General features: G+C 45.4%; 1 protein-coding gene across 1 annotated transcript in view; it reads right to left on the reverse strand.

Moving 5' to 3' along the window:
- Positions 1-2,105: 2,105 nt before the first annotated feature.
- The window catches only part of stum (stum, mechanosensory transduction mediator homolog), a 46,586-nt gene continuing 36,429 nt past the window's right edge, over positions 2,106-12,262 (reverse strand). Inside the window, exons 2-3 of the mRNA XM_072549335.1 lie at positions 3,901-4,080; positions 2,106-2,291 (exon numbers count right to left, since the gene is read on the reverse strand). Of these exons, the coding sequence (XP_072405436.1) occupies positions 2,257-2,291; positions 3,901-4,080 (215 nt within the window). The 3' untranslated portion in view covers positions 2,106-2,256. The remainder of the gene's footprint in view (positions 2,292-3,900; positions 4,081-12,262) is intronic.

Here is a 12,262-nt window from a genome sequence, read left to right on the forward strand (position 1 = left end):
AAGGGTGGGGAGTTCCTGGAATGCACTGTCAGAGGAAGTGGTGGAAGCAGGCATAATAGCAGCATTCAAGAAACATCTGGACAAATACGTGAATGGGAAGGGAATAGACAGATACAGATCCTGTAAGTGAAAACAGTTTTAGTATGGAAGGGCAAAACGTGTTGGCGCAAGGCCGAAGGGCCTACTCCTGTATTGCACTGTTCTTTGTCACGCAAATCAGTCATTCATCAAAACGAGCTGACTGATCCCTTTGGCTTCCATAATAAAACAGAACCACAACCACATCCGATTGCAAATTATTCGTGAAAAAACACTTCCTCGTCAGTTACGAAGAAACTATCTTGGTTCTACAACTCGGGGAAAGAATAGGCACGGAGTGGCCAGGTGGTGATAGACCACTGATCAAAAAGTTTCAGGACTACAGCGAATATTGGTGATTCTAGTTAGGAAAGAAATGGAGGCTGTTACTGAAATACAGAAACATCTTTACTATCTTTCCCTGCACATGCACTTTTCCCCCGGGTACAACAGAGTGTTACAAGGGGACATAAAGTTAAGGTGAAGGGCGGAAGGTGTAGGGGAGATGTCAGGGGTGGGTTCTTTACCCAGAGAGTGGTGGGGGCATGGAATGCGCTGCCCGTGGGAGTGGTAGAGTCAGAATCATTGGCGACCTTTAAGCGGCATTTGGATAGGTACATGGATGGGTGCTTAATCTAGGTTAGAAGTTCGGCACAACATCGTGGGCCGAAGGGCCTGTTCTGTGCTGTATTGTTCTATGTTCTATGTTCTATGCATCCCACATTCCAGTTTTTATATTTTAGCCAATATGGAAAAATCCCTTCCAAACCTTATTTGTGGACTGGATGAGGTGTCAGCTCAATTGAGGGGGGGGGGGGGGGCGGAAAAAAAAAGTGATTTGAGCATCTGGACCATTCCTTTTCATTAAAAAGCAAAAAAAGAGTAGATCTCACAATAAACTTGTACAATTACCAATCATAAAAGTTAGTCACATGAAGCAAACATTACCCTCAATCCTCCAAGGGGCATGAAAAATGCTCACATTATCAAAATTGTTTCCATGCATCGACTAAAGATTTAAAACGCTCAAATATGCGTACACCAGAATATATTTACAAATATATACATACAAATCCACCCTGGGTGGTTTGAAAGTCTACCAAATTCACAGGCAGAAATACTCAAATCATAATTTTTTGGCCCTTTCATAAATATCTCAAGAATTCTTGTGTTTGCATTTTGGTTTTTTTTGAGTCACTTGGGAAGACGACTCTCGGGCTCCCTGCAGGAATCCCTAAGGGAGTTAAGGAGAATGTTCTGTCTGGATAAATGCCAGGAGATGCTGAAAGAGGGCAGTGGACTCAATGTTAATTGAGTGGCTAGGAGTGGGCATCATGCAGAGCCCAGAGGGGCAGGAATATCGAAGGACGAGGGGACAACAGGTCACATCATCCATTTTCAATCAACCAACCAACCTGCCTCAATTTTCATTTATATTAGAATTTCCAGTAGGTATTTACAGATCATATTGATGCAAAACGCTTTCACTTGAATGAAACATAACATGCACGGTGGTGAGGAATTGAAAAAAAAACTTTGTTGCCCTCAGCTTTTTGGTTAGTCTTTAATAACTACATTTTTGAGGGTTCCCAAAAAAAAGGGCAAGCATAAATCCCTTTCACTGGTTCTAACACATTGTCCGCACACTAACTTTCCGAAGCACGAATTAATTCAGAATTTGTTCCCAGCGTTCTTCAGAATTGCTCATCCGAACATGTGTTTTTTTTTTTAAGCAAAGCAGTGGGTTTAGCACTTTAAATCCCAGGCTCTGCCAGAAACATTTTTAAAAAAAAAACGTCCCTGGAATTTACTGGAAAGCCGGATCTGGTCCCTGGGCGGCTCGTGCTGGAGACCGTTGGCAAAATGAGGGCGGCTTCACCATGGAAACGGATGAAGAAACGGTCGTTGCAGGTCAACCGAATGGGCAGTTCCAAAAGCAGAGGGGCAAGTACAGGGCGTTACCGATCAGGTTTATTTTTAATCACATACCACCCCCCTGCCCCCCCCCCCTCCCCATTCCCCTTCAGCGTAGTTATGAACAGTTGACTGAAACAAATAAAAACAAAGTCAGCCTGACATTCGGGCCTACTGACATCCTGAAGGGCCCAGTGAACGTCCTCGGGCCGCAGCTGCGGGTGGGAAATGGCAGGACAACGACTGATCCTTCCACGGACGGAATTACACTTGGTGAGGAATCCCCTGCTCTTTGTAGCCTGCAAATGAAAAAGGAAAAAAAAAAACACTTTTTTTTAACCCCCTCCTTGAAACTGGAATCAAAGTATAGAAGGAAGCCAATTCTCCCCCGTGCCCAAACCTTCGCCCAGACACTCATTCCCTTGGGTGCCTGCCCCAGTGTTTTAACCATCTTGTCCCCCTTAGGCTTGGTTTTAGCCAAACACAAAAAGAAAAGGTGGGAGGTGGCTATTCCAAATAAACCATTCTCTTGTCTCCTCCTTCTGGGAGTTCACTAGCTGGAGGCTCTGAGGCCGCAGTGGATTCTGAGATACAAGGTGATCCAGGGAAGGGCCAAGAGCAGACTGGGAAGACGCAAGCTTTTACCTCAGAGGAATAAAATGTAGTGAAAGCAATGGAAAATACTATCAGTGAAATTTACTGCTTAAAACTTCCAGAAGAGTTGGACTGGTTCCTCCCAGTTAACACAGTCATCTCAAGACTAACCCCAGGAAATTCTTCACTGGAACCGCACTGCCAGAATTACTGGGAACAAAATTAAAAATCACACAACACCAGGTTATAGTCCAACAGGTTTAACTGGAAGCACTAGCTTTCGGAGCGACGCTCCTTCATCCACACAACCACCTGATGAAGGAGCGACGCTCCAAAAGCTTCCAGTTAAACCTGTTGGACTATAACCTGGTGTTGTGTGATTTTTCAACTTTGTACACCATCTCCAAATTAGGAATAAATGACTGAGGAGCAACCAAGTGCAACATATCGTATAGTGTTTTTTGGTTGGTGAGTTAAGGTGAATGGAACGACTGATCTCCATCTCGGTGAGAGAGTGGCCCATGGCCATTGACACCTTTGACCTGGTGAATGCGCCAATGCACACTGTGCCAATGTCAATAGACCAGTGTCGGGTGGATCACACCATCCTGCTAATGAGCGTCACACCTTCAAACCCTGCTAAATACAAGACAGTTCAGAGCAATATAGTCAAGCAATACCGGAGTTATTAGGGCAGGTACAAAGCGTAGTCAGAGGTAGCTTTCAGGGAGTATCTTAAAGGGAGATATGTTTTCCAAACTATCAGCTCAAACATGTTATGATGCACCTCTGGAGCAGGTGGGACTCAAACCCTGGGCCTCCTGGCTCAGACATAGGGACACTACCACTGCACCACAAGAGCCCTCAAATCAGAGGGATTCCAGAATTTGAAAACCAGGCATCTGTGCAGGCAGGGACAACAACGGATTAAAATTGGAAATCCCCATGGGGCCAGCGTTGGGAGTGCGCAGATATCAGAGAGGGACAGAGCTCAGGAGAGGTAGGTTCACGGGAGATCCGACATTGAGAAAAGCAAAGTAGGGTTTTAGATTGGAGATATGGAAATGATGTAATTTAAAACACTTCCCGTGCCTTGGATTGAATTGACTGCAACCAAACTCCTACAGAGTTAAGCGAGCGGGAATTATTAACCTGATCTAAATCTCTCTAGGGGTGTAACCGTACAATAATCACCCCCCCCCCCCCCCCATCCCAGCTCAACACCATCACTCCAACTCCACCATGAACTCCCCCCTTTCCTCCGGTGACAGGACGCTCAGAGAAGGGAATTTGAGACACCCAGCTTCTACTTACTGGCGAGGATGACCATGTCCATGCCCCAGAATATACTCATGATCCAGCCCACCATCACCACCGCTGTGAGGATCTGAATGAGGGCAGCAGCCACGTTAAGAAGAAAGACACAGCACATGTGACGGTTTGGCAGATCGGTCCTCGCTCCACACAGCACCATGAAGGCAGACACAAAGGTTCCTGAGAGACAACAAGGAACAAAAATAAAATCCACCGCCCCACAGCCCCATTTCACCAAAGGGGAAGCGCGGTCCACAGAGGTTCAGATCCAAGTGGACACACTCATTGTTTGGGGCTGCCCTTTCCCTTTAATTATTAAGGGAAAACGGGAAGCAGCATTTAACGTTTAGCCGAGTACATCCACTGTTTTGATGATATAGTGGTTTCACAGGATAGAAAAACTCCATTTCGCTCCAGTGGACTGTGTACACAACTCTAATTTCTTGCACTCTTGGGCAGAGCATTGCCATACCAAGCTGTGGTGTCTGGATGGGATGCATTCTATGGTGGATCTGTAAAACGTTACATACAATACTCCAGTTGGGGCTTAACCAGCATTTTACACAGGCCCAGTTTAACCTTCCTGTTCTTCTATTCGATGCCTCAGCTCAGAAAGGCTAGAATCCCATATACCTTCTCATACCTGGAGATGGTTACCTTACCCACTTGCATTACTCGCTCCAGGAGCTTGTGAAAATGCACACCAAGAATTCTCTGCTTTCTGGAGCTTCCAATGTACTCCAATGCCTGGCTAGCCCTCCAGGAGTGAATTCTCTCTCATGGTTTTGGGTTGAATTCAACTGACCAGTCCAGGGATAGATTTCTGCAGTTAATCCCCGTTTTTAAACACTTTCCCAATTTTCTGTCATCAGCAAAACCTCCCGATTATGCCCTTTAAATCTAAATCCTTAATGTACACCATAATGAACAGAACCCCAGTGAAAACAGACTTCCAAATCTCAGAGACGTGCCACTACCATCACTCTCTGCTTCCCAATTTTGGCCAATTTTGGATCCAACGTGCCACTGTTCTTGAATCCCATGGACTCGTACTTCGTTGAACACAGTCTGTCACGAGGGACCTTACCAAAAGCTTTGCTGAAGTCCATATAATTAACAAATGCATTATACTCATCAATACTCTGGGGGTTAGCTCCTCAAAAGATTTGACCAAGTTTGTCAAACGTGACCTTCCCTGAATAAATTGATTCTGACTATCCCCAATTAAACCAAGTCTGCGATTTTTGAGAAGATTTGTAGCTCTGTTTTTGGTTCCGATTGCACGTTTGCTCACTGAGATGGAAAGTTTGTTCTCAGATGTTCTGTCACCATGTTAGATAACATCAGTGAGCCCCGCTGAAGTGCTGGTGTTCAGTCCCACGTTCTATTTGTGTGTCTTGGTCTGTTAGGATGGGCGATAGCATTTCCGGTTCTTTTTCTGAGAGGTTGGTAAATGGGGTCCAAATCGATGTGTTTATGTGAAATTCCAGTTTGAATGCCAGGCTCTCGGTATTCCCGTGGGTGTCTTTGTTTAGCTTGTCCTAGGATGGATGTATTGTCCCAGTCGAACTGGTGTCCCTATTTGTCTGTATATAAGGATGCTAGTGATAGTTGGTCATATCTTTTGGTGGCGAGCTGGTGCTCGTGTATCCTGGTGGCTAGTTTCCTGTCTGTCTGTCTGATGGAATGTTTGTTGCAATTTTTGCAGGATATTTTATATATGACGCTTGTTCTGCTGGTTGGCGGCACAGGGTCCTTTAGATTCATCAATAGCTGTTTCAGTGTGTTGGCTACCACGATGTGAAGGGACTGGAGTCGTCTGGTTGTCATCTCCGAGATGTCTTTAATGTATGGTAGCGTGGCTAGAGTCTCTGGGTGTGTTGTGTCTTCTCGTCGAGGAGCCAAACCAAGGACACAAATACCAGACAGCACCAACTCCATCAGCAAGGACACCATCCTCAAGCTAGTAGGCCTGTGCCCCACGACCCACTTCACCTTCCAACAACACCACCACCTACAAACAAATCATGGGACATCCATGGGATCACTGGTACCAGAGTCTCGGCAGAAGCAGTTGTGCAGAGGTTAGAACACACAGCCCTCCCCCTGATCCAGCCCAAGCTTTGGGTCCACTTTGTGGATGAAATGTTTGTCATCACAAAACGCAACAAATCTGAAGAAACCCACAAACAGCACCCAGACTGGTATAAAGTTCACCAAAGAGGAAGAGAACAATAACAGACTCACCTTCCTAGATGTCACAATAAAATGAACACAGACAATGTACAGGAGCAAGGTAAAAACAATGACTGCAGATGCTGAAAACCAAATACTGGATTAGTGGTGCTGGAAGAGCACAGCAGTTCAGGCAGCATCCAACGAGCAGCAAAATCGACATTTCGGGCAAAAGCCCTTCATCAGGAATAAAGGCAGTGAGCCTGAAGCATGGAGAGATAAGCTAGAGGAGGGTGGGGGTGGGGAGAGAAGCAATCATCCCAACACCCAGAAACGGAGCTGCATCAGGACATTGTTTAAACAAGCCACAACACACTGCAGCACCCAGGAACTTAGAGAAACTGAAAAAAACCCACCATGACAACATATTTAAGAACGGGTAACTGATGATCACAGTCCACTGATTCTTAAACAACAAGACAACATGCCTAAGAGAATCTAGCCACACTACCATACACTGAGGACATCTCAGGGATGACAACCAGACCACTCCGGCCCCTTGACATTATGGTAGCCCACAAACCTACCAACACACTGAAACAGCTATTGATGAATCTAAACGACCCTGTACCAATAACCAGCAGAACGAGTGTCCTATACAAAATACCCTGCAAAAACTTCAGCAAACATTACATCAGACAGACAGACAGGAAACTAGCCACCAGGATACACAAGCACCAGCTAGCCACCAAAAGATATGACCAACTATCACTAGCGTCCTTACACACAGACTAAAGAGGGACACCGATTCAACCGGGACAATACATCCATCCTGGGACAGGCTAAACAGAGACACGCACAGGAATTCCTAGAGGCCTGGCATTCAAACTGGAACTCCATAAACAAACAGATCGGTTTGGACCCAATTTACCAACCTCTCAGAAAGAGAGCCGGAAACGATGTCACTCACCTCAACCGACCAAGACACAAATAGAAACTGGGATAGAACACTAGCGCTTCACCGGAGGCTCACTGATGATGTAGCCTAGCATGGTGACAAAATGTCTGAGAACAAATCTACCAGCTCAGCGAGCAAACTTATAACCTAAACCATGTCTCTCAAGTGAAGACATTCTGTCCCTCAGAATTCTTACTAGCAACCTCCCCACCACTGTGACTAGACTGACTGGCTTGTGTTTTTCTGGGTCTATCCCTTACTGTTTTTTTAAAATAATGGGTCAATGTTCGCAGTCCTCTGGTACCTCACCTGTGACCAGAGATGATCTGAAATTACTGTCTGAATTAATGCACAGATTACCTCGATGAACCTGAATGAGGCTCTCCTCTTTTCCTAATAAATCTTTGTGCACTGAGAAAATAATCCTTCAAGCTTCCCTTTATTTTGCCAGCCAATGCTTTCTCTAATTTGTCAGAGAGATTTTCCCTTACCCTCAAAAGGACTCTGCTGTATTGAGCCCCTAAGTTTCTCCTTTTGTCTTTATGCTGATCTTTATGTCGGTTGACATCCAGGTTCTCTAGTCTTGGAACACCTTTGGTCTTTATGAGAGCATATTATTTCCACCTTGAATGCATCCTATTACTCTAACCATTCTATCTGCCAGGAGTTGCTCCACTCCACTTAGGCCAAATTGTATTTTGCTTTAGATAAATTAGCCTTCCCCTGTTTATCCCTGGCACATCCTTATCCATTACTGTCCTAAATCTAACTTGAGCTGTGGTCATTATCTCCAAAACACTTCACCTGAACTCCTTGAAATTCCTTCCACCTTCCCAGGCTCATTCCTAAAGGTTAGGTCCAGTACCGTCCCCCCAATTTGTTGGGCTATGTACGGGGTACACAAAGCTTTCCTGGATGCAAGATAAGATTTTGCTCTCTCCCTATCGTGCACGCCAAAAGGACCCCAGTTAGCACATGAATCATTGAAATCCCCAAAATGTTACGGCCTTATTATTCTGACACTTGTCTGAAATATGGTTCTTCCCATAGCATACAGACTGCAGTGGTTCAAGAAGGCAGCTGACCAGTCACTTCTCAGGGACAATTAAGGTCAGGTAATAAAATGCTGGGCCAAATAGCACTGTCCATGTCGAAGAGTAATTTTTTAAAAAACATATTTGATCTTTCTCCCTGAATGTGTGGGGTTATAGTTTATACCTGTTTGATCCCATTTGATGATCCTTCCAAAATATCATCGCTCCTCACAACTTTAACGGATTCCTTTATCGCCATAGGAAGTGACGTCACCACAGGAAATGACATCACCAACCCAAAGAAACCCCAACATATAAACGAAAAGCAGGAATTTTCAGCAGTGCTTCGTCCGGAAACTCACTGAAGATGTTACCTCGTTATGGCGACAAAACGTCTGAAAAATGAACTCTCCAGCTCAGCGAACAAACCTACATCCGGAATCTCAACCTGAGCTACAAACCTTCTCAAACCTCACTAAGCCTCTATTGCCTTCACCTTCTGACTCACTGAGTAGCATTTTAACTTCTAATTCCATCTCAGTTTCGTTCCCATTTGAACTCTGCGCTACATCTGGACAGGAATATCCAACTCATAGGGGTCCAACCTCCCACAGAATATGGTCCCAAAGCCTCAGGAATCTAAAGCCTTTCCCTCCTGCACCAAACCCTTCTGCCACATATTCATCTGCTCGATCGGTGTATTGCCTGACTCACTACTGCATGGCTAGGAGAAAGTCAGGACTGCAGACCCTCCCAGCTCCAGCCCTCTTCCGTTTATCTGTTGCCCTCCCCCCCCCCCCTCCCCCACATCAGTGAAGAGCTTATGCTCAAAACATTGACACTCCCGCTTCTCGGAAGCTGTCTGATTGCTTGTGCTTTTCCAGCACCACACCTAATGCCTCACCACTGCATGGCACCTAGAAAACATCACCTTTGACAGTATGAAGTTGTTGTTAAGTATTTGGTATCCGGCTATAAGTACAAATACTTTCTTTTATAAGGGATTAGGTACTTGAGCTCTTCCTCCCCTCCCCCACTCTCATCAGCTACAACTCTTCTTCCCAAAACCAGGGTTGGAGGAGTCCGGAATTTTCCCAATGATGCACTCCTAGCCCAGGAGCAGAAATCTAGAACCCAGTAACCATTTTCTACCTTCGCTGAGTCCCTAACCCCAGCTAGAGGTCCCCAGTTGACCCTATTTCCCCATCCCCCGTTAATCTTTATACACCTATAGAATAGAAAACTTCGAAAGGCAATCGGATAAATACTTGCAAATGAAAAATGTACAATGCCATAAGAAAACGGAATGGGGGAAGTCAGATTAATTGGATCATCCTATCAGAGCTGGTACACAATCATGGCCTCATTCAGTGACAGTATGATTTGAGTCACCTCACCACATACAATTTCCCATGCTCCACAATATAGCAGAGGACACTTTGGGTAAAATGGGGAGAGATCAAAAGGGCTCATGCCCGAAACGTCGATTCTCCTGTTCCTTGGATGCTGCCTGACCTGCTGCGCTTTTCCAGCAACACATTTTCAACAGAGATCATGAGAAAGGCAGCCAAATCATCTTCACCCATAAAAGGACACCACTATTAACAAAAATATGAAGTACTAAAAAACAAAATGAAAAAACAGCAGGGAATTTGAGTTGAAGATTTAAACAATATACTTTGCTCAGGGTCTGCAGGTGTCAGTGAAAGGTATCATAGCCTGAAATACTCGGCAACTCAAAACATTACAATAAAACTATATAAGCCTAACCCAACAACTGCAGGACAGTACTATCTCCAAACATCATTCCATTGTTGTTTTTCCAATCCCGATATCAATCAGTAAGTGCTCTCCTGCCTGTTGGCTCCAACCTCTTGTACTGAAGCTACATGGTATGGATTCAATTTTGAAACTCTATATAAATCAGCCTTGCTGTACAATAGTGGGATTAGACTCGCTGCTCAACACTGCTCCCTGCTTTATTCTGCCTTCCCCGCGTGTTCCTGGACTCACTGAGAACCGCAACATTCAGCTCCTATTCCTAATCATGGTTCATTTCAGCTCAGCCAACACAGGATGGATCCGAGTCTCTGATAGGCAAAAGTGAGGACTGCAGATGCTGGAAACCAGAGTTTAGATCAGAGTGGTGCTAGAAAAGCACAGCAGGTCAGGCAGCATCCGAGGAACAGGAAAATCGACGTTTCGGGCAAAAGCCCTTCATCGTTCCCGATTGCTGGGATGGCAGGGCTGATGTATTAGGAGAGACAGGATCGGTTCAGACTGTATTCACTGGAATTTAGAGGAATGAGGGAGGATCTCATAAAAACTGACGAAATTCTAACAGGACAAATGTAGGAAGGCTGTTCCCAATGACCAGGGCCTCCAGAACAAGGAGTCAGAGTTTAAGGGTACAGGATAAACCTTTTAGGAGCACGTTGTAAAATGTTTTTACCTAGAGAATGCTGAGCCTGTGGAATTCACTACCACAAGGAGCAGTTAGGGCCAAAACATTGAATGTTTTCAAGAAAAAGTCAGACGTAGTTCTTAGATCTAAAGAGATCAAAGAGCACAGGGAGAAAGTGGAAACAGGCTGCAGAGGAACCTCGATTATCCGAACGAGATGGACGGGCACTATTTTGTTCGGATAATTAGATTATTTGGTTAATTGATTCAATGCCTTTCCTCTGGGACTCGGAGTTTTCTGAAGTTTCCTTTTTCCTCGCTCTACCTGCCAAGCTCCCTCGGTCTGTCTCAGGGTTTGTTTCTGAGCAGACACACACACACAGTTGTGTGTAAGGGACCTGCAGCATTATTGAAGCCCCCCCAAACCACCACCACCAGTTCAACGGGATTGACACAGCCAGCACTTGCTAAGTCCGCGTCCCATTCAGGCAGCAGCACACTGTGCACAAGCCCCCCCCCGCTCCCTCATCCCACCCCCATCCGACACGGCTACTCCATCCCCCCCCCAACCCTGCCCCCATCTGCCTCCCCAATCCCACTTCCCGCTCCCTCCCTGGGCAGCTGGACTGGACACCAACAGTAAGACTGCTGCTGCCTTTGGGGAGAGCGCACATGGCACACACACACACACACACACACAGACACACACACACACACAGACACAGACACAGACACAGACACAGACACAGACACAGACACAGACACAGACACAGACACAGACACAGACACAGACACAGACACAGACACAGACACAGACACACACACACCTTTTTACTGCAACGTTTTGGACAGGTTCCACCTTTGCCCTGTCCAGGACAATGTTGGAGAGATTATCTGGGGAAGTGGGGGGGGGGGGGGGGTTAAGAGTACACCCCTGTGTAGAACTCCAGGGAAAGCGTGAGGAGAGAGGGAGAGGTGAACAGTCAGTCATTTGGAGACTGTGCCTGGGCTTCTATTGGTGTCCAGGACTGTACTCGGCAGCATTTTAGTAAGCGGAGTTCATTTTTAATCAATCATTGTAAACAAAAGCCACGATCAGTGTCCAAACACCTCTTTGATGTAATGTTTCTATCTGAACCTTGAGATCTTCTTTCAGATAATCCGATATTTGGATAATCGAAGTTCCTCTGTACTGAGTTAGATAATCAGCCACAATCATATTGAATGGTGTAGCAGGCTCAATGGGCCAAATGGCTTACTCACACCCCTATGGTCTCCATTTCTATGGATTACAGTGTTAAAAATGACATGATTTTTATTTGAAGGGGTGGTTACTGCACTCCAAACACAATGAGAATATTAAGAACGAACACACACACACACACACACACACACACACACACGTACACACTCTCTCTCTCTCTCTCTCTAGGTCATCGGCCTAACGATTGGTTTGGGAAAAGAAAGGAATGCTGCCTATTATTTAGGGGAAAAAAAAATGATAAAAATAAATACAAGGACAGCTTCTAAACCAAAACAGTTTTGGCATTTGGGAGCAGTTTCCCATGGGAAATGTCCTGTTCTGGGTCACCACCAAGCTCCAGTAAGTATTCTCCCCCGAGATTCTCAGGAAGGAGGATGAAGGAACTGTGAGTAACCTGCCAAAAACAAAAAGCAGCAGCAGCACATAGATCATTCCATTTTAGGTCAATTTATTTCATGGCTGGGACTTGCCCGATAACTCCCTTGCCAACATTTGTGGAGCAGAACCAATTAAACAATGCTTCCCTTA

This window comes from Chiloscyllium punctatum, chromosome 3, assembly GCF_047496795.1.
Source record: "Chiloscyllium punctatum isolate Juve2018m chromosome 3, sChiPun1.3, whole genome shotgun sequence".
NCBI classification, from domain to species: domain Eukaryota; kingdom Metazoa; phylum Chordata; class Chondrichthyes; order Orectolobiformes; family Hemiscylliidae; genus Chiloscyllium; species Chiloscyllium punctatum.